The sequence below is a fragment of the Zalophus californianus genome, chromosome 4 (assembly GCF_009762305.2).
Source record: "Zalophus californianus isolate mZalCal1 chromosome 4, mZalCal1.pri.v2, whole genome shotgun sequence".
In the NCBI taxonomy this organism is placed as follows: Eukaryota; Metazoa; Chordata; class Mammalia; order Carnivora; family Otariidae; genus Zalophus; species Zalophus californianus.
In genome coordinates, this window is record NC_045598.1 from 34,721,811 (window position 1) to 34,745,161 (window position 23,351).

At 50.3% G+C, this 23,351-nt stretch overlaps 1 protein-coding gene across 15 annotated transcripts in view; it reads right to left on the reverse strand.

Annotated features, from left to right (window-relative positions):
• Positions 1–23,351, reverse strand: part of ERI3 (ERI1 exoribonuclease family member 3) — a 124,939-nt gene that overhangs the window by 59,360 nt on the left and 42,228 nt on the right. For all 15 annotated transcript variants that reach the window (XR_003523188.1, XR_003523183.1, XR_003523184.2 and 12 more), the window contains one exon: positions 21,794–21,885. Coding sequence is in view for 12 of the 15 variants with exons in the window: in XM_027612578.1 (XP_027468379.1) it covers positions 21,794–21,885 (92 nt within the window). In the remaining 3 variants the exon portion in view is untranslated. The remainder of the gene's footprint in view (positions 1–21,793; positions 21,886–23,351) is intronic.

A 23,351-nucleotide genomic window follows, 5' to 3' on the forward strand; every position in this document is an offset into this window, starting at 1 on the left:
AAGCCAAAAGCCCTTTCTTATTATTTATAAATGGTCTTTCCCTCTAAATAGGATGTTGTACCCGCATAAATCCATTCAACCATTTACTGAAGTTTAATAATAGACAGGCACTTAGGGCTCAAAACGTTAAGACTTAGCCCCTGCCTCCAAGGGGTTCACAATTTGTTCAGTGGGATGGACAATAAAAGAAATAGACTAAACAGCCTTAAGTTGGAGCACTGGGATACATGAAAACATGGAGTAAAATACCAGAAATAGTAGCTGTGAAAGAACATAGAACTTTCTTGCTAAGAGAAGAGCTTGGCCATAGGCAGTGGAGAGCCTCTGAAGAGTTGTGATTTACAAAGATTTATCTGGGGCCGACAAAAACAATACCCTGAAAAAGCTGGGTAGTAGCCCAAAGCTAGACAAAGGCTGTAGAAATAACAAGCAAGGAACAGACATGAGACGTGAAGGAGACCCTGGCAACCAAATGGGATGGGGGCGCCCAATGAGAGGAAGCAGTAGAGCCCAATTCAAAGGTCTGTGGCTTGGCTAGCTTCATGTTACTCCCTGAGTCAGACACAGAGAGGGAGGCAGGGGCACAGACAGGATATCGGACACCCAGAGCAAAACAGTATTTAGTCAATTTTATGACTGTTTTTAAATTCTCTGCCCAAATCACAGTGGACTGCTCACTGCCTCACCCCTGGTGCACCACTGGAAGGAGGCACAAGTTTGGGAATACAGTTTTACGTACATGCATGGTACATGGTGGGCACTCAATGTCTGCTAAGTTCAAAGTGCCTAGGAGACATGTGGCAGGGGAATGATATCTAAAGAGGCGGCTGCATATCCAGTTTTGAGCAGAGGTCTGGACTGGAGATATAAACTGCTAAATCGTTAATGTAATTTAAATGAAATTAAAGCCACACGAGTAGATCAACAGGGAAGAGTATGGAATGAGATGAGCAGAAGGCCCAGGCTAATGTCTCGGCAGTGTTACTGAGCAAGAATGAAATCAGGTCACCCCTAGAAGACCATCGCCACACACATGGAACTCACTACTTTATGTGGCAATCAGCCCTAGTTTTGGTCTCCTTCAATTCTAGAATATCCTTTCTTAATACTAAACTAAAATCTGTCTCTGTCTGAGTCTTTAGAAACTAGAGAGTGAGACTTCCATCTCTTCCTTGCAGAATACTCCCAAGATCTGAGGGCCCAGGAAGCTTTCCCCAGAGGTCCCTTCTCATCTCCTTCCAGAATTCCACAGGAGATAATGTACCATGAGTCAGGACTCACCCAACCTATCCTCATTCCTAGAGGGCAGAGCTCCTGGACCTTTTTCAGGGTATCAGATACCCAGAGTCACACATGCTCTTTTGGCCTCACTTTATATCAACCTGTGGTCAACCTAAACAACCTAAAAGCACACTTCCCCTTTCTGGAATATATACAACCGATTTTTCAGCTTAAATTACAGGTCATTAGTGTCAAATGCCACGGAGTGGTCAAGCAAAATGACAGCTGAGAAAAACCCAATGGATTTGGCATCAGTGGGTTGGTGGGAGCAGAAGGCAACATGCAACGTGTCAAACAGTGAGTAAGAGATAAGAAAGTGGAGACCACAGTATAAACTCCTTTTTGAGGAAGTCTGGTAGTAAGAATCCAGTTAAGGTGATTGGTTCCACCCCAGAAAGTTCCAGGGCAGTCCAGCCTCCCCTCCATTACTCTGTTATTTGGCAGACACTCAGAGGAAACTGATACCCATGTTTCAGGCAGTACACTAAGAAATTTACTTTTCTAAGACCTGAGATACCTTACTTGAAGGGGAGGGTCCTCTCAAATATTCAGGTGGCACAGGGACATTAATTACAACCAGTCAATTTCCCAGAAGGGAAGTTCTGGCTGAGACCACGATGAAGGAGTACCCAGGTAACACGTCCCCATGAGGGAACCAAGGACCAAGAATATAAGGATACTAGGCAAGGTTTTGAAGGCTGAAAGATAGCCTTAGGCGCTACACAATGTGGTTGCTTAAGGAGAACTGTATTTTTTGGATAATTTTCTTATTTCCTTCCATTTTTCTTTCATGTTCCTTACCCTTGTTATTTGTGAAAATGCTTGCTGAGCTCAGGTATTGTTGAAAAACCACATTAAGGTCTGTGAGTGAAGGGGCCACCAGAAGCAGCAGAATCTGCAAAGAAACAGGTCAGGGGGACCGGCCAGCAAAAGGCAGGGGTCCTGGGCCACCTACCATATTCTCCCTTAGCCAGTCCCAGTTTCTTTTAGATGACACGGACCAGAAGTCCTATTGGCTGTGGCTAACTCTGGTCGGGGGCACAGGGTGGGGGTGGAGGGGGTGGCGGCTCCCTTTTCAGCAAGATATCAAAGGTAGACATTTCTACCCAGGTAGGGAGGGTCTGGCACAGTAGAATCCTACCTGACCCTCTCGGAGGAAGACCTATACCAGAGGGGCCACATCAAAGACAGACTAGACAGACCACCAGGCGGGTTGGTCAGCCTCAGACACGGCTCAGCAGCAGCCCTGAGTGCTATCTGGACCCCGTGGCTGACTGAAGCAGAGGAAGGCTGGACTGTAATTCTCACTCAGGCTTCAGGACTTGCAGGGACACATGCAGTCTGCAGACTCACAGGCCTTCAGGTTGCTGAGCCCTCCAGTCTGCGGCTGGTCCTGGCCCTGTGACTCCAAGACATGAGCAGTCGAGATGCGGCAGGCTCCAGGCCCATCTTCACAAGAGACACAGAGCCAAATGCCAGAACTTGAACTTCCAGGTGCCTCATGGGAAGACAGCTACACATTTCTATGACAGAACCCTCGCCAGCTCAGAGAGCACCAAGAGAAACTATGAGCAAGGTAGGTCAGAGTAGTTGTCATCCCCTACATAAAAAAGGAAAGTGATGCCCAGAGAAGAAAAAGGATTTGCTCGATCACACAAGAGGCCAAGGGGAGAACGAGAAGTGGGGCCTCAGCCTTCCGACTGCACGGGGCCTCAGTCATGCACAGGCACCCAGAGTTCTTCACGGTCCCTGGGAAGCCAAGCGCTGGGGCCTTAGAGAGGCAGGTAGCATGGTAAGCATGGTGGTTACTGCTCAAGGTCTCACCTGGCTCCAGGGTTCTTAGGAGCCTAAGGCTAGGGTCCGTGAGTACCAGGGGGTACATGGTTCCACCAATTTGGAAAGGAAGAGGGCAAAAGTCCCCCTGACACAAAAGGTCCGAATGCTGTGAGTTCCTACCAGGAAAAGAGCCACTGGCAGTGGGCCCTGGACTAGCCTGCGGGCATGAACGTGCAGGCAGGTTTATGGTGCCCAGGTCTCCGTGCAGCTGGAATCACTGGGCACAGAGCTCCTCAACTGCCCAAACATCATCTGGCCATGCTTATTACTGCTGCCCAATGAAATTTTATGCACCGAGTCCACAGGTGTGATTTCCCCTTCTTTATGAGGGTCGGAATGACATCACTGATGGCCAATAGAAAAGAGCCAATTATGTCCAGGCCATAAAAAGGAATGAGATTTTTTCAACCAAATCAAAACTTCCTTCAGCTTCATGAATGCAAGGGGCCCCCTTTAAGGAAGGGCCCCCCAGTCTTGCGTGGGCTCTAAACCGAGGGATTACAATCGCTTTCCAAATACTGTGGGGCCGAGGGCTGGAGAGGGACTCCGCCTTCAGCGTTTACCATGTGACGCTGCTCCTATCACACTGGGCCCTAGGGTCTTCAGCAGAGAACATCAAACCCTCCTCAAAGATGCCTGACTAGCCCCTCACTACTTCTAACTCTAGGCAGGAGTTAGAAAAGATGGGGTATTTCTCAAGTTCCCTTATTACTCCTTCCAAATAACAAAAAAGAAAGCAGAGAGCCCTCCTCCACTTAGAACAGTGTGGGAGGAGGAGGGATAGAAGAAACTGCCCCCTCCAACAAGCGTAGTGCACAAAACATAAGGAACCCGGCCCTCCCCACACACCCCTCATCCAGCCCCACCACCTGCAGCCCAGTGCTGGGGCTGGGCCCAGACAGCCCTGATGGCAAACAGGTGTGACCAGCTTGGCGCCAGCCAAGGCAGGGGACTAGCTCATTAAGGGAACACCACCCTCGCTAATGGGTAGGGGCAGGATGAAGCCATTGTGAACAGGAGCTCAGCTTTGAAGATTAGGTGACGCAGATCTGGGGGGCTCTGCTAGAACTGCTAGGCTTGAGTTGAGGAGGCCAGCAGCATCCATGGAGGTCTGACAGATAGACTGGCAGACACCAACAGCCAGGACCAGCAGGAGCGCAGGCACCAGCGCTGGGAAAGGTTATGCATGCAATTCCTTCTGTGCTTTTCTCATTCTCTCTAAGTTTTAGGGGCAACTCCAAATCAGGGAGATACAGGACACTCTCACTTTTAGCAGACTTGAGCCCTTAAAGAGCAGGAAGCCAGCCGGATCTGGAGCCATATGTGATTCCTTTCTGCCTCTCTGGGAAGGCCATGAGACCCAGATCTTGAAGTAATGTAGGCTGTCAGTCCTGATGTCCAAAAGCTCAAGGAGGCACATACTGCCCACCTGCAAGGGCAAACTATTTTGTCCCATCTGATATGCAGAAACGGGGAAGTATTAAGGAGCAAAGGGAAGAGTAGGGAGAAAGGCTCAGTCTTCTCCCAAGTCACTGTTGTGCCACGGAGGGCCAGAAGGCCCAGCCTGGGCAAGGAGTAGGCCAACAGACCCAACCAATCAGCCAGATGGATGCTCCTGCCAAAGGGACACCTATGAGGGGGAGTGGGGCTTGTTTCCATGTAGGGTCTCTACACTTGCTCATTCTGATACAAACGTGCCCACGGAATGTTGTCACTATCCTGCGTTTCAGAACTGCCATGTTTCCAAGGCCTTGGGAAAGGTCCCATTCCCACTGGATCCTAGTCTGGGAGATGCACCCAGTCAGAGCCTTCACGGCCGGCGTGATGAGTCTGCATCCAGCATGGGCAGCCTATCCCAGCTGAGGCAGCACTTAGCTAGGGACACAGCTCTTTGTCTCTCCTGTTTCCGTTCCCCCCCTACGAGAGGAGATAAACAGACCCTGGGTGATAAACGGCCCGCCTTTCACGATCACTTTTCCTCAAGTTGAGGAGAGTAGCTAGTGATGGATGGGCTGGAATTTGGTTATCGGGAAGGGCTGTCAGCCAGAGGTGCCTATCTCCTCCCCCACTACGCAGGGCATCATTACCCTGTGGCATTGAGGTAAAATATGAGCAAGGGGAGGGAAGGAAGAAAGAGGGGAAGGCTGGGCTTCCACATAGAGCAAATTGAGCTACAATGAGAGCGGGCACAAGGCTGGGATGTTAGTTATCTGCTGCGACACCTTTATCTCGGTGTAAATTGGTCCTTCCTCCCCCACCGCATCCTCTTGTACAAACAGAGGCAGGCACAATGTGTCACCACAGCAATAGCGTAGCAATTTAACCCGAATTAGTGAGGGGGGTCAAGCCAGGAAATAGGGGTTTCTCATTTCAACAGGTTCCTTAGTCTCTGCTCTGAACCACCACATTGGGGGGAGGAGGGTGGTGGACAGAAAGCAGACCCATAATTGAATTCACTCACTTGGCCACCGTTGATGTATAAAAAATTAATGCTGGAGCCTCCTACTTATCAAAGCTGGTTAGTTTCCATCTCACCTGCGAGATGCACCACAGCAGAAGACATGGCCTGGGCCACCCCTGGCAGGCTGAGCTCTCAGTGCTTCCAGACCATGCAGGGATCAGCAAGGTCAGGAAGGCAGACATAGGTGCTACCCAAGACAGCGGCCCCATGCCAGCAACCCCTCCTAGAAGCGTACAGGATAAAGTGCAGGGTGGGGTGAAGAATGGGGGGTTAGTGGGGGGAGGGTGTAGAAGGTGATCACATTAAAGATGATCCTGGGCAGTCTACAGACAGAAGCAGCATTCTGGCTCCATTTTCCACCCCCTGTCCAAGGTGCTTTTAGAGGGGTATCCAGTAACCCTTCTCTGCCTCCCCCAGACAGATAAGACAGACAGACAGACAGACAGACAGACACACACACACACACACACACAGTTGTGCTGAAATTGAGGAAGCCAATGGCAGCACTGATGGCAATGACAAGGCTAAAAGAGGCAGGAATAGAAGAGTCAGGCCCATTCTTCAATGGCTCCCCCACTGCAGACCCGGAGCTAGAGGGGGGCGCGGGGGAGGGAGCGTCAATATAACCCCCACCCAGCATACAGCTCTGCCGCACTAAGAGACAACTTGGTCAAGTGCCCACGTGTCCTTGAGCAAGTTACGTCACCTCCATGTGCTGCTCTATGAAGGCCATAGGAGCCAGCCAAGGGAAACACATTCCTACCTAAGCACGCATAGAAGGGAGTATGGCTACAGGGAGGTCAGCTGTGACCAAACCTGCAACAGACTTTGGAGAGGCTTCCGGGTCACCTGCCTTAAGACAGCGCCTTACTCAGGAAAAATACACTGGAGAAGCTTTGCTAGGGATGACACAGAAAGGGGTAAATTCTAAAACCACTGAACAATGGCAAAAAATGAATTCCGAAGCCTAGGGATGATAGGAGGAGTTGTGCATGGAGGAGGCACCTTGGAACTCATTCTCCAAATCTAAATAATCAGCATACATATAGGAGGGAACAAAAATCAAGGCCCCAGTCTAGACACAAAATGGGAGAACATTCTACCTCAACTGCTACCACACACTTAAGGGTATCACTGAGACCCAGGACCCTCAAGGGCAGATGCCAATCAAACCTGATTCCTAGATTCACAGAGCTTCCAAGACCACCCAGAAGATAATCACAGCATGAAACATAATGATCACTCCTGGAAAGACGACAGAAAGGGCCATCCTATTTCTGGTGATGGGAGAGCACTGCTGGGGAGCATGTACAAACACTCTGCTTCAGTCCCCTCTGTTAGAACGAACACACACACACACACACACACACTCTCTCTCTCTCTCTCTCTCTCTCTCTCTCTCTCCCCTCTCTGTCCCTCCATTCATTCCTCTTTGCCTGCCCACAGCCCTGGGAGAGTGCCGACTTCTCAGCCCATTTTGCTCCCACACTTGCCCCCATCCTCTGGGACAGCTGCAGGTTACAATTCCAACCACAGGCTTCAGAAAGATGATACACTTGCTGGAGCCTGCAAGGGGTCAGGAGAGAGTACTGTTTGAAATACCAGCGTGACAGCTGGCTCCTTGTCTGTCTCTTCCTCTCCCACCCCCCTCCCCAAACTTGTCATGGTACAAGAAGTCTATAAGCAGCCCATCAGCTTTAAATATCAGTGTGCGTGAAGCAGGAGCACGAGAGCGAGGGAGCGGGAAGCAGACAGCGAGCGCCTCTGTCGCCACTGCCTGTCAGGGAACACTAATGAATTTCACCACCAGCAGCCATGCTTCAGATGGGGCCAGGGGCGGGGGGGGGGGGGGGGGAAGGTGGGGGTGGGGAGTTTTCTAGGGAGAACCTCGCAGTATTAAAACATCTTTTCCTAAAGCCCTGTTAATAAATGTCACTGCAGAGCCGAGAACTACAGCCCACTGCTAGGACTTCAAGGCAAGGGAGGGGTGGGGACAAGCCCTAAGGTCCTCCCAACAGAAGGAGAATGCCAAGTGTGAGGCTGAAGGGGGCCAGCTGAATCCCTGCAATTGGGAGGGTGACCACCATGACCCATGCTCATCTTGTAAAGGCCTTGGGCTGCCTAGCTGAGAGGACCAGGACGGGAAGGAAAGGCCTCAGGTGGGGGGAGATCACCAGCTATGCCTTCCAGGCCAGACTTACTGTCCACCCCCCTCCCCATCCACTTCGGCCAACTCATTTCACAGGGAGGCCCATGGGCAAGGGACTCCAGGGGCTCCCTTCCAGATCTAGGGGAGGATACTCTGGCACCAGTCCCAACAGGAAGTACTTCCCCCACAGGTGGCCAGGAGCCAGAGCTTACCATAATCTCTGTTTTACAGATGAGGACGTGGAGTTGAGTGGCAATGTGACTTTCCCAAGATCCTACAACTAGTAAGTAGTGGAGTCAGGACTCGAACCCAGGTCTCTTAATTCTAAAGGCCCATCTCTTTCCACAGCACCATGCAGATTCTCTGAGGAAGGGCTGATCACCTCATGGCCTCCTGTGTGTCCTCTACTCCCAGGGCCCTGCCCGTCCCCTCCATTCCCTCCCACTGGTACACACACACACCTTTGGCCTGGTATAGGCCACAGCTGCCATATAGCACAGGGCTGGGCTCCAGGCCAGGGTGAGCCCGGCCTGGCAGAGAAAGCCCTGGGAGTGAGCCAGGCCATCACCTGGGAGTCTCCACAGCTCAGAGGGCATGGCTGCAGGCAGAAGCCTTCCCTCGGGTACCCTCTGCACAGCTCTGAGCAGCAGTGTCTGATCTGGCAGCGACCTGCTGTGCAGGGGGCAAATGACATTTAATTTCCTCTTGGTTTCCCTATGGTACAGACGAAAGGCCGTCACCTGCGTCTGGGTCTGGCGGCACAGCTGGAAGTGTTCCCAGACATGCTGCTCTGGAGAGTTCCCAAACAGAAACCAGAACACAGGCAGAGCAGAGGGACGCCCCATAGGCCAGGCTGCTGGTTGTCCCTGAGAAAATCAACTTCAAATCCCCAATGCCAAGCAGTTGCTCAAAGCCTCCGAAAGGCACTGATAGGTAAAAGGCACCTCCCTGCTCCACTGTTTGCCGGCCCACTTGCCTACCGTTTCTCTCACACGGAGCCCACAAAAATGACCACAAGAAGCACACAAGCGCCACAAGCACCCTGTGGTGTTTAAGATGCACGTTAAGTATAACACGCACTTCCCCTGTGCCACAAATAGTTCAGGAAGTCAAATACCTTCTATCTCCCCAGCCCCTCTCCAGTGAGACAGCAAGACAAGCATCTCTCCAGGCTCTCCCCAAGGCCAATTCCTCCAAGGAAAGGGCACAGTGCCACACCTGTTGTGACTGTGGGAAGTGTCAGGGCTGCCACCAGGTCCTGGCTAGAGCTCGTTCCCAGATGGAATGACAGAAGCCCCAGCAGGCGGCAGGGAGGAGGGTAGAGGCAGGAGGGGAAGCAGGTGACAGGAGGTTTCCAGGGCACTTTGGTCAGTATCTCAGCTGATGAGCTATTCTTTTTGGCCCAAGAAATCCAGAGCTCCTTAGCAGTTTGAGCTGTTTCCAAGATATCTCACTCGTCCCTCACTACAGTCTCCACCTGGCCTGTGGCCATCTTGACCCTTTGCCTGGGCTGCTTTTGTGTGGCCTACAATGCCCTCTGGAGGCTCCATGGAGAGGCAAGCTGCAAGCGGTCAGGTTCCGGGATGTAGCCTGATCTCTGCTCCGATACACTCAAGGACAGAGCTGTTCCCCTTAACCCTCTGGCTGACCTCGCTGCCCTGATCCCAGCTCCCTTGACTCCCTCAAAACATGTTAAGCACTTGGCCTACACAGAGTCACACTTCCAGGTGGGCATTAGAATAGGCTAGTGGTTTTTAAACTGTGCTCAGTGGGGTTCTAGGATTCTAGAAGGGACATGAGGCTACTTTGTGGACTGGAGGAAGAATGGCAGGGCCCTGCCCCAGCTTCAACCAGAGCAGCTCAACTTTTATATACTTTGTAATATTGGGATTTCTTTAATATTTGGGTTTTTAAAAAAGTTTCCTGCTAAAAAATACTACCCAATCAGTCTCTCTCCTGTGCACCTCTGGGCTCTCATGGCGTTTGTTCTGTATCTTCTCTGTAAGTTCTCATCCTCCACCTCACTCAGCTTGTAGTTAGTCACGCACATGCTGCTTTCCATCCCAACCACCTGTGCTCCCGACAGCCTCCAGCACAGGACTTCTCTCAGCGGGGGCTGACTCGGGGCTACTGCTGGGAATGCCAGCACTTCCAGCACCCACAGTGGTCAGCACCTTCAAGGGCAGTTTCCAAAAGACTTCTTGAAAGAAAAGAGCTGCAGTGAGGATGACATTCACAAAGAAGGTCCTAGTGAAGACACACGGCATATGCCACTCTTAAAATGACCAAGTGGGGCACACCTGCTACCATCATCAATCACCCAAACCAACCTCTGGGGGGAACCAGAGAGACTTTTGCAAATGGCCAATCTTTGGGCAAAATGCAGACATTCCAACCGGAAATATCACTCATTAGAGGTTTCCAAACCCTGAATGTGGGACCATCCATGGAAACACAAGATGATGCTCATCAGCTGAGTACTCAAGGGTCTGCCGCCTTGTAGAAGAGTCACTAGTCCCACATTTCTGCTTATAGCTCTGGAAATGGGTGAAGCCCCTTGGCCCCATAAACCAAAACCAAACCCACTGCCTGGCCTCCTTCTCCAGCCAGCTCTGGGGAAGGGGCAGGAGGGAGGCAGGGGTCTGTGCTTCTCCTAGCTAAAGCCACTTGTTAATAGGCCCTAGATTCCCTTATCCCCAGGGAAAGGAAGGTAGCAATGAGCCCTCTCCCTCGCACGCCCCCTCCCCCCCATATGCCTCCCAGCAGGGCCAGGGAAGAGAGCCATTAGTGTGTGCCTCAGCAGACAATGGGGAGGAGAAGTCTCCAGAGCAAAGGACAACTGCAGCAATTAGAATGCAGGGAGGTTCAGAAGCTATTTAACTGGGTGACCCCTGAGGTCGCTGCATCTGACTCCCATCCCTGGATAAATATTGTATGAGAGGGGAGGGGGGAGAGTGAGGGAGCCCTCAGAGTGCTGCTCCTCCTTCCACTCTGTTCCCCACCCAACACGGCTGCCTCCAGCCACACACACCAGGAACATTATTTACAGCCCTGACAGTCAGAGCAATCACTCTGCTAACCAAGAGGGAATGGACTTACCAAAAATTGACTCTGGCAATTGAAGAAACCAGGGCTGTGGGGGAAGGGAGCTGAGCCAACACTGAGATGCAAGGCTTCCCCCACATTCTGGGTCCAGCTAGAGCAAATATTTCCCATCACCCCAAGACCACTGGCAGGTGAAGCTGGCCCTAACTAGTAGAGTAAATCAGAAATGGTGCATCCCTCCATCTCTTGGGGACTTCATAATTGAAAAACTCCTGGTTCTCATCACCACCCAGGTGTTCCTTAGCAAAGATGGGAACCCTAGCTACCTGCCCAGAGGAAGTGGGACTAGCCACACGTCATTCATCCAGCTGGTTCCTCAGCTGACCTCTGGGAAAAGGTCACCAGCAGGAGAGTCAGCCATAGCAGAAAGGGGTCAGGTTGGGGGAAGAAGAGGAGAGCGTCTGAGTGCGGGCTGCGCCTCGGCCCCCACATGTGCCGCTCCTCTAGTCCTGCTCTAATGCACCCTGACATGCCTCTGAAGACAGAGAGCTGTTTGCAGTCAGCACCGTGATTTGTTAGTAATTATTTCCATGGTGTCACATTGCTGTCACTCTGTTAACAAAGAGACAGGCTGCCTCGGGCTGCCTGCAAGAAAGAATCGCAGAGAAAAAGGCCTGTCAGGCTCCCGGGATTCTCTGGGCTGGCTGGCTTTCTTCCCCAAACCAACATCCTTGCAGGCTTTGGAAGAAACAGTTTTACAAAACTATCAAGTCTGAGTATGTCACCCTTTAGCCAGGGACACTGAAAATTTATCCCACCCACTCACAGCCATCTTTCCCAAGCCCTACTGAGCTAAGCCCCCAAGTCCACAGATCATTCAGGCACAGGCCACTACGACAGCTGCACCCTCGAGTTCCCGAGCCTTCATCTTCCAAGACCCCTGCTTCCTGACTCCTCTTCCTCACTGGGGTGTTTGTAGCCTCTCAGGGGCTCTCGGGAGCCCAACACAGGGAATCTATTTCAGACCAAACTGAAGCAGCTGCCCCACCGGCATGGATGGTGGTTAAAGAGAATGTGATGGCAGGGCATCTTCCCTCCTTGAAACTGCCAACCACAGTTCAGGACCAAAGCTGCTCCAGTGTCAATGCCCCTGTAGTCTCCAGACGCCTGGACAACTGTAAGGAGATCCCCACAGACTGCCCCGTTGTTCCCAGTGCCTGGATCGGTCTGGTATCCACACAAGGAGAACTGGTGGTTTGCTTTAGCAGAGTAATGTCTCCATTACCCTGGCTGGGCATTAGAGGACAGATTGGCAAGCGCTGACAAAACAGAGGTCACTCACCTTATAGGCATGGAAAATTGGAGATTAATTCTCTCCTCTCACGGAGGGAATCAGACTCCTGGACAGTGGAAGGGAAGCACCAATACTGAGAAACCTCTTCCCTGCCAAGCAGCAGCAGCAGCAGCAGGAGAGGGAGATAAAAGCCCACAGGCTCTACAGAGGCCTTGTCAAGGTGGCAAGGGCCATTGCCCCCCAGCTCCCGCAGAACCCCACAGGATAGTGGAGCCTGGGCAAAACCAAGATTCTTCTGGCACCAGGGTCCAAAGGGCAGAGGGCAGTGCTGGCTGCATGCACTGGAATGTAAACTCTATGAAGGCAGAATGTTTTAGAAGTTTTCTCTCTTTGCTCACTGCTATATCCTCAATACCTAGCATGGTGTAAGACAGAGTGGGTATTTAATCAACATCTGCTGAAAGAATAACTAAATGGGTCAGCATGGCTCAAAGGCCACTTCCACAGGCCTGGGGCCAGCCTCTCCCTCAGAGAAGAGGGAAACCAGTGCAGATTCCAGAAGAGATAGGGAGGCCACATATCCAAAGGACTGGGGTTAGGTTTTAAAGTATGAGGGAAATTTGGGCAAGCTGATAGGCCTCAGGAGATTCTCATATCAGACTGAACATTCACATGCTCATTCGACAACCATGTACTGAAGGGCTAACGAAGCTATGTAGTCCAACAAAAGAAGAATAGATAAAGTACAGCACAGAAATACAATGGAACACTATACGGCAATGAAAAGGCTGAACTACTAATATATACAACAACCATGGAAGACTCTCTTGTATGTTATGTTGAGCAAAGGAAGTCAGACATAGTAGGGTACATTTTGTATGATTCTACTTATTGGAAGTCAAGAACAGGCAAAACGAACCAAAAGTAAAAGAAGTCAGAACAGTGGTTACCTGACAGACGGAGAGCGTTACTGACTGAGAAGGGGTACAAGAGGATTTCTAGGACGATGTCAAAGGTTTTTTATCTTGATCTGGGTGGTGGCTGCACAGGTTTGTACTTGCATAAAAACATATGGAGCTGTACGTTTCACGTTTGTGTGCTTTATGTACCCTACTGTGCCTATGTCATACCAAGATTTCTAAAAACAGTAGAAAAAAAAGGGTTAGGTCTCAAGAGTCACACAGAGTTTAAAACACACACACACACACACACACACACAGAAATATCTCACCCAAAGTAAAACATTTTCCAGGAGCAACAGTGTCTCCTTCTCCTTGGGCGTTCAGGGGACAAGCCCTCCAGCCTTCACTCTCTAGTTGCCAGAGGAGCCCAAACAAATGGCCAAGGCCTGGGAAGGTCCAGAAATATTCAAAACACAAAGAAGTGCAGCCCGAGTGCCAGGCCTAGGAGGTAGTAACAGCCTCTATTCCGTCCCAGGTGAGCTGTGGGGAAGCAGAGATGGAATATACGGTCAAGCCATGGCCCCAGCTGGTTCTGAGGCTCTCTGATGCAGCCTGGCAGATACTGCCACAAAGCATAGAACCAGACTTCCAGAGACAGTCTCAAAGAGCCACAGGACCAATTTGTCTTCCTGACAAGCCGGGCAGACACTAGCTGAGCTACCCGAACTCTGGGCTATGCAAAGGTCTCAAGGCCTACAGCCCCTGCTGCCAGCAAGGAGGAGGTGGTAAGACCCTCACAGATGGTCAAGGGGAGTATAACTCTGGGGGCCACTACTTAGGCAGCAACACTTGCCTCAGGCCCAGTGAAGCAGTAAAGAGCCATCCAGTCAGCGGCTCTGTAGCAGGCTAACGCATGAGGCTCCCACCACCACACACATCTCAAAACCTTATCAGTTACCACACAAATGTCTTTATCTTTTATCAGGATTTTAAACAAGCAACACTTCCATTTCAGGGGTTCCAAAAAAATCACTAGAGTGCTTTAAACCTTCTGTCACCTTCCTAGTGGATGAGGAGATGAGGCCAACATTAGAGTCCCACCACTCAGCCTAAAAGTGCCCAGAAAGTGAATCACCAGAGGCTCTGCTTGCCAAGGAGGGGCTGAACTTACTGATCAGACAACAGAGCTTCTCCCCAGTGCCCCTCCAGGTCCAAAGTCCTTCCAGAGTAGACCAACTGCCCCAAACTCCCAGGCTCCGAGGCAAGGACACAGGCTGAGCTGCCTGCTGACCTGCAGCTCCAGGACCACACGGAGAAGAATGGAAAGGGGGCTCAGGCAGGGACCTAGGAGTCCGGGTGGACTCCACAGAAACCTGCTCCTGCCCTAGGACCTGCCCATAGGAAATGGGATAATCCCACTATGCTCACACTTAGGAGCGCCTTTACCACTAGTGCTAGGCACCAAGACATGTGCCGGAGGGAACTCTCCTGTGTCTGTGAGTAGGCTGGCCCCAGAAGCCTGCAAGCTCTTGGGGGGAGGCGGGGCACCCCTCGCTCCTCAGAGCCCAAGAACTCTCAGCCCAAGGAGCTGTCAGGCTAACGAGGCTACCCCACCGCCACTCCATCTGAGCGTGGCAGGCTGCACCGCACGACTGGCTTCAGGTGGCTCTTCTTTAATTAATGGCATCCCAGGCTCTGCAGGGAGCTTCACCCTACAATGAATGGCCCTCTCTCATTAGAGGCAGGCCTGCCATGATGTATTCAGGGCGAGGGCCAGGATTCATTTCCCTGTCTGTGGGTTGGGGATGGGAGGGAGGGGAGAGGCAGCGGGGAGAGATTTATATCGAGTGACTTGGATTAGCTGCAGCTGAAACATGACCCCATCAACTCAAGCTGCCTTCTTGGGGCTAACCCGATGCACCTCTGCTGACGAGAGGGCTCTAGGGAAGCTGAAGGGAGGGCAGAAGGTCTGGTTCTTGTTCTCTCTGGGCTTAGGCTACAGCTCGAAGGCCCAGAATTCCTATACAACCTCCAGAACCCCCTCCCCACCCGCCACACACACTCAGTATGCACTGGGAGCCTGGCCTGACTCTGAGCCAGTCTTGCCCACTGAGAGCCTCTTCATGGCCAGGAAGCTGACACACTGGCCTCCGAGCTATAAGACTGCCCATGGCTGGCGGCTGGTGGCTGGCTTTCCTAACTACTTTGTGTAGGAAACACCCTCCCTCCCTCCCTACTTCAGAGGAGGAATGCACAACATAGTAATGCCCCCTTATCTGCTGTCTGGGCAGGATCCAAGAACATTATGCCACAGGGCATCTCAGACCTCAGGCCACCCAGCACTAGGGAAAAGACAGGCATTGGTCTGACACAAAAACACACTGTCAGCTATCACCTCACCATAGTGAGCCTCTAAGGTAGGGAGATTCTGTACACTACTACTCCTCTCCACCTCCCTCTGAGGCCATCTCATAGGGATCATAAGACTGAGCAGGGGGACCTGGGGTCTTCTGGGCTAAAAGGTATCCACATTTCCAGCATACTTTTCAGAGACTTAGAAAGAAGGCTACCCTGCACGCTGCTATTCACACAGGTGGTTTTAGACCTGGGGGCTAGGTAGGTTCAGGTTGGCAGCAAAGAGCACACAGCCCTACAAATTCCCCCTGTAAATCCCACTGAATTTGACATTCAGTTTTGCTTGTGCTTGGGATAAAAATCACACATCAGAGCCTATCCTCTACCCATTCTTAGCCCTCTTAGAATGCCCGATTCAGGGCCACCTGGGTGGCTCAGTTGTTAAGTGTCTGCCTTTGGCTCGGGTCTGATCCCAGCGTCCTGGGATCAAGTCCCGCATTGGGCTCCTTGCTCAGTGGGGAGCCTGCTTCTCCCCCTCTCCCTGCTCATGCTCACTCTCTGTGTCAAATAAATAAATAAAATCTTTTTTTTTTAAGATTTTATTTATTTATTTGACACAGAGAGAGACACAGCGAGAGACAGAACACAAGCAGGGGGAGTGGGAGAGGGAAAAGCAGGCTACCGGCTGAGCAGGGTGCCCGATGCGGGGCTCGATCCCAGGACCCTGGGATCATGACCTGAGCTGAAGGCAGACACTTAACGACTGAGCCACCCAGGCGCCCCAATAAATAAAATTAAAAAAAAAAAAAGGCCCAATTCACTAAGAGAGCTGGAGAGTGGGCCCTCACCTGCCCCTGCCAGCCAATCAGAAGGCTGCTCTGCAAGCTTGCGGCATCCCTAGGAAGGCCAGGGCAGAATGCCTATCATCTGTACACACACCCACTCCGTGTCATCCACGCTTCTCCCTGGCCCTCATGGAAGAGCATTCATTTACCCTTCCTTCCCTACTCGGAAAGAGATGTAGCTCAGTTCCGCTTTGCTAAGCCCTATTTGGCAATGTGTCTAAACACATGCAAACTTAATTAGTTCAGGAGGGGAGCCCAAGCACTTGCAGTGACAGATAAAAGTATCTGGAAATGAGACAAGTCAGGACTGCCAGGGAGTTCTTACTCAAGCCCCTTCCCCCAGCAGGCTGCTAATCAGAGGTGATGCAGCTCAGAGCTGGGACCAACTGGCCCACCCATGGGCAAGGAGCAAGGTTTTCATGAGCTTAGTGATATGATGAGAGCCCCCCACATACTACAGGAGACAGGTATCCAAAATGATGCTGGCAGTGGTTTCCTTAAAACTGATCTGAGGACTCATTCATTTGTAGCTCATCAAGGAGGCTCTCAGACAGCCCCAAATCATCCCTCACCACACCTCCTGGCCAACCATGCCCCCATATCAAAATAAACCTAACAGTCCAGACCTCCACCAACACCAGACCGGGTACCAGCAGCCTAGGGTGTCAGAGAACATCTGCCACTCAGTGCAAACCAAAGCAAGAGGGAAGGGAATTCCCACCATATCACAAAGCCATGGGCCAGGAAGGGCAGAAGCAGATGGGCAGATGGCATAATGGTTAAACACACAGGTTCTAGAGCCAGAATGTCTAGGTTCAAATCCCTGTCACAAATGGTTGTGTGCCCTTGACAAATTACCCCTTTGGACTCCAGTTTCCTCATCACTTATTTAAAAAAAAAAAAAAAGGTTATAAAAAGAATTTATTTCACAGGACTGTGGTAGAATTAAGTGAGATAATGTGTAAATAGCACAGCAAGACTCCTGGTATGTAATAAGTGCTCGATAGATGCTGGCTATCTTTATTATCTGATATAAATGTCTCCAGAGCAATCCCAGCCCTCAGTCTTAGAAGGCACAAATCTCTCAGAGAGCCCTTCAGCCAGCTCCTAGGACCAAACTCCTCCACAGCCCAGGCCTATGGGCCATCTCACCCAGTACCATGGAGGGAGGACCCAACACCCAGTGCTGGCATTGAGAAAATCCAGGAGCTTCCTGGCATTAGCAGCATAGTTCTCCAACCCCTCACACTCAGGTTGATGCAGAAAGGCCCAAGATTTCCTCTTCTGTTCCATTCTCCCTGAATCCACCTTCCATCGATCCTCTGTCGTCCTTTCTGAGTACAGATTCCACAGGCTCACTCCATTACTGAGCTGTCATTTATTCAACAAACATTTACTGAACAACTACTACATACCAAACATTGTCCAAGATTATAATGGTGCCCACAATCTAGTGAGAGGGACCGACAAGTAGAGGCAGACACAATACAATTTCATGTATAAATAAGTACATGTGCTCCAGAAACACACAGGAAGGCACCTAGAAATTGACATTAAGAAGTATCGTGAGGAACTGGCCAGCTAGAGCATCCAGCTGGGGTTAGGGGGTGGGGGGTGCACAGAGAGTATTGAAAGATGAGGTTCGAGAAGTAAGCAAGAGCCTTGAGGCCTCATTAAACAGCATGACTTTGCCTTGAGGGCAAGAGGAAGCCTTGAAAGTGTTTTGTAAGCATGTGACATAATTTGTTATAGTTAGGAGAATGTCATGGGGGGTAAAACTGGAGTCAGAGAGATGATTTAGAAGAATCCAAGAATACGGTGACCTGACGGGAACGTGGATGGCTCAGTTGGTTGAGCGTCCAACTCTTGGTTTCGGCTCAGGTTGTGATCTCAGGGTCGTGGGATAGAGCCCCGTGTCAGGCCCAGGCTCAGCAGAGAGTCTGTTTGAGATTCTCTCCTTCTCCCTCTGCCCCTCCCCCCGCTTGCACTCTTGCTTCCTCTCTCAAATAAATAAATAAATCTTAAAAAAAAAAAAGCACCTGGTGACCTGAACTAGGGCAGCCGTAGCAGGGATGGTAAGAAGACAAAGATTTTGAGAAACCTCTGGCAGGAAGAATCAACAAGATTAATTGGTTGTGCCTAGAGAAAAGCAATCAAGGATGGTTCTCGGGTTTCTGACAGAACTACCAGACAGTGGTTCCAGTCACAACTTGAGAGCAAGCTGGAGGACCAGGTGTTGGGAGAAAGAGGACACCTGAGCTTTAAGGGGCCTGTGGCATCCAGATGGAGATACAGAAATAGGCAGTTGGATGTGAAAGCTTGGGGTTCAGCTGGCAGATAAAGCAGACTGCTTTTCTCCAGCAGGATCTCTGCTGCCATGTCAAAGATGAAACCCCTCTATAGAGACATTCCCTGCCTGGGCAGGCAGAGAAGAGAGAGAATTGGAGAAAAGAACCCTAAACGCCATGAAGAGGTTCAAGAACCACGAGGTAAGGCAAAGGAAAGGTAGGTCAGGTAGGGGAGGCAAGCTGACCAAGGGCCAAAGCCATACAAATGACATTTCTTAAACAAGTTGAGAAGGAAAATTAAATCTGTGCCCACTAAATTAAAACCCACCTAGGCAGGATCTGTGACTACAGCATCAAAGCCCACAGAGTATCAACTCATCTGGCTTTGACAAAAGATGGACACAAAATGATTCTTTCAGGACCAAGCAGATTTCTTTTCTCCAGTGGGATTTCCGCTGCCACTTCAGTTCCCATTTCTCAGTGCCTCACTAATCAGGCCCTCTCCAACAAAAGTGATGGGAAGCTGGCTGGGGGTGGGTGTTGGGAGAGAGGGGAAGGGCAGCAACGAGAAGGAGCCGTGGCTCTGGGAAACTAGAGTGGGAAATGAAAATATTTGCTGAATTCTTTAGACTTAGTTAAATCTGAAAATGGATGTCAAAATAAGAAGTAAACCCCATACTAACAAGTTGCGGATGTCAATTTAACACCACCCTTGTCAGGCTCCTCAGCAGCCTTTACCAGGCGCATAAAAAGGTGATGGCTCTGATGAGAGCCATCTGACGAGAGGTTCCAGGAACACGGATAAGCTGTGCACTGTCACGAAGCACTACTTAGGTTTCCTCTCTGGCTGTTTTTATTTTGTTACACATTTAATTAAGAGCCTTCCCAGCAGTTATGCGGACTCCTGCTTCTAAAAGGCAGCCACAAAGCTCTCCTCCCCCCAGTCCCTGCTACCTGACATCTGCTTCCCTCCTGCATATTCTTTTTCAGATCTTCACTGGTCTTTTCAATGCAAACCCAAACCAGCTTACCAAAGTCTGCCCAACCCATCTCTTTTAGAAGCAACATGGTCTTAGAATTCAAGTCTGTCTAGCTAGGAGTCTACCAATTTGGGTCTTGGTTTCAAATTCTGTCTTGTTTTGTTTTTTCCATCTATAAAAGGGAGCTATCACCTTCTACCGGGGAAGATAATTAGGAGGACGGAATGAAATATGGTACATGCTCATTAAAATTTGGTTTCAAGGTGCCTGGGTGGTGCCAGTTGGCTAAGCATCCAACTCTTGGTTTTGCCTCAGGTCATGATCTCAGGGTCCCGGGATGGAGCCCCATCTCAGGCTCCAAGTTCAGTGTGGAGTCTGCTTGAGATTCTCTCTCTCCCTCTCCCTTTGCACCCCCCACCCCCCCCAGCTCATGCTGTCTCTCTCTCTCTAAAATAAATCTTTAAAAAAGCTTTTTTGGTTTTTTTTTTTTCTATATGTTTGGATATAGACCCAATCCCTCTTCTTGATTACATCAGTTCTTATGAAGATGCAAAGCAGCCTCCTGAGTCACCAAAATCTGTCCCAGGCCCAGTGGGCCGAACTGGTGCTATAGGCCAGAATGGGCCAGACCCAAAGACAACACCCTCTGAAATTCCCTCTTTGTCTCATGGAGAAACCAGCTTAGGAGGTCTGGCCAGAGAGCCCCCACTCGTATGCACAGGGAAGTTTTCATATACACGCATATGCACATGCCTTCCCTAGTTAATGCAGGAGATTCTGAAATGTGGGTGTCTGGGATATGAACACATCAAAGAGTGAAATCCACTTGGAAGAGTGGGAGTCCTGGGAGGCTATCTGGAGAAACTGGGCCTCTGGACTGGGCCACACGAGCCACAGACACTGGGTATCAGCCTGAACCCCAAACAGCTTCTCTTATGCTATGTACTTCCACCTCAATCCCTTCTCTGCTTCAAGTACTCAGAGCTGCCCAGGATGCCATAAATAAGAGCAACAGCCTTCTTCCTCCTCACCTTCTCTGTGGAACCCTCCCCTGATTCATATCTGCTTCCAGATCCAGCCTCTGTAATTTCCCTGACACATGAGTGTCATCTGGGAACACGGAGATCCTCTGGAGCTCTGGGAGTCCTGTGTGCAACCTAGAGTATGCAGTCAGTGTGTGTACACGACCTGAGGGATGTGTGGGTGTTTATATGATCTGGACTTGTTCCTCCTGTCTCACCTAGGGAGCTGGTATCCAGTAGCAGGCTTGACATCCACCTGAGTGCGTAACTTCACCTCAATACCCAGCATCCAAAAGGCATAAAAAAGGACCTTGGTGAGAAGATAATGCCTAATTTGGTAGGAAATGTCACTCCAGAGCCACTATTCCTCACCTCCGACCAATACCCCACCTATGCACGAAAGTGTACACGCACGCGCGCACGCGCGCGCACACACACACACACACACACACACACACAGAATGCTTGCAGCTGCCTTCGGTCACAAAGAACACAGAGGTATCGATTCTATCAATCCTCAGCAAACAGTGCCCCCACCACCTCCACCCCGTTTTAGCTCCCCGGGGGCTGTCTGAAGCCAGGTATCCATGAGGATAGACAAGAGGCAAAAGTGTCAACCTAGCAAAGGAACCAGTTCTGTCTTCCATACCCAGGGAAGGACCCAGAGACAAAGGAGAAAAAGCAGTGGGGACAAAGGAGGCTGGGGAATTGGACAGCTCCCTAGAAGCAGCCCTCTCTCATCCCACCACTGGGCCTGCAGTTGAATCATCAGGGCCTTGTACCCCAGATAAAAGGGTAGCACAGCAGAATGGTTAAGAGACAGGACCCTGGAGCCAGGCTGCCTGGGTTTGAATCCTGGCTCTGTGTGTCTTAGGCAAGTTACTTAACCTCTCTGTGCCTTAATTCTCTTATCTATAAAACAGGAATAAAAGTACCAAGGTTTATTAAACGAATTACTATTTCTAAAGCATTAAGGGTAGTAAACACTATATACTTGCTAAAAAAAAAAAAAAAAAGGATCTTCTTTTAACTCCTTCCTTCCAGGGCAATAACATGCAGCCCCACAACTGGAAGGACTGTCCTGAGCAGTGGGACCTGGCAAAGGCAGGAAGGTCCTGACAACAGCCGTCCCAGTAGGGTCCTTGACAGGTCTACTCCCAGCTCCAGAGGCAGAAGGCAGGGTTCCCAGTCCTCTTTTTACCTTGGCAGCCCCAAAGATCCAGGGACTCCCTGACTCAGCTGCCCTGTAGGCTGGGACATGTAAGCCTGCGAAAGGCGACACCTGGTCCCACAGCTTCCAAGCCCTGCCAGCAAAGCAGTGCTTCTCATACTCACATGACTTTCAAGTCCCAGTCTCCACAGGTGACAAAAATTGACTTGACGTTTGGATCTAAGAGGCCTTCTTTCGCCATCCACTCATCGACCCTCTGAAAAGTACACAACAAGAACAGATGAGATTTTCCTTTCTTTTTTTTTCTTCCCAAGTCTGTGAAGAGCCACACCAGTGAAACACAGATAAGCTGCTTGTAATCGGAGCAGGAGAAAACTGTAATCTTATCCAGCCATGGCTCCGCTCTGGGCTCTCAGCCTTGGCTCAGGGCTATGGGGGCACCAGGAGGATGATCCCTGCAGGAAGATCCACAAACCCGAATGAGTGGGGGGAGGGAGCCCCTCCGCTGCCTCCCTGCCCCACTGCCTGGCAGCCCACCCCAGACGGGATAAGGACACATCCTGGTAAGTCGGTCCTCAAAAGCAAAGCCTAGCACAGACACAGGATGCCCTGGGCCATGAGAACAGGCTGGAAGGAGGCTCCAAGCAGGAACTCCAATCCACAGGTTCATTCATTCCCTTATTCATCTCACCCTCCCACCAAAGGTTTATTAACCAAATTTATGAATTTGGTTATTCCCGAAATGACGGTGAAGTTAATCTTCACTGTGAGTCTAGCAGAAAAAGCTCCCTTGCTGGGCTAGAACCCCACCTTGATCCCTGGGGTGGCACTGCCTGCTTCAGTCACTGAAAGCTCATAAACTGGCCCAGGCTTTATGTTTCTCCTCTCCTGGTTGAGGACTCAAATTCAAATTCAGTGGACTCTTTTGAAGGCTGAGCTCAATTCCTAGACAGGGACAAAAACTGCTCCTAAACATACTTTAAGTTTTCTTTCCCTTCATCCCTTTGATCAGGTTTATTATTTGCACTCACACTGGAAGTACAAATACTAAAATCAGTATATAATGAGAGAATTATCAGAAGGCATTCCTGAAGCATTGCCTATTTTTCAGAAGATTCCAGGCATGGGGTGAGAGTACAGCAGATGACCACCACGCCACTCACAGAGAAGGATTAGCTTTTAAAGGCTACGTCGCAAAGTAGCCAGAAATGCAGGATTGAAAGTCAAACACATCTGGGTTCTAACCTTGGCTCTTCCATATCCTGGCTGTGTCACTGATAGGAAGTCATTTAAAAGTCATTTAACCTCTCTGAACTTCAGTTTCCTTCATCTATAAAACGAGGTAGGATGACTAACCTTACGGGGTTGTTTTGAGAATTAAATGTAATAATGTATTAAGTGCCTACCACAAAATAGACAGTAGGCTGAGAAGGCGAGAAAGGCAGATCATCATAATACAATATAATAGATGCAGCCCTGGAGAAGTGACCAGAATGCTACAGGACCAAGAGAAGGAAGTGACTAGCTCTATCTTTTACAGAAAAAGGAGTCAGAAAGGAAGGCTTCACAAAGACGCCAACTGAACTAGGGGACTTGGTGGTTGGGTTTCCCAAAAGGATGGAGCAGAGCAAAGGATATCCCAGGCAGAGGCAGAGGCATGATCCTTTTATATTTGAGAAGCAATTACATGCTCAATGTCTGCGTCCCCCACCAGACTATAAG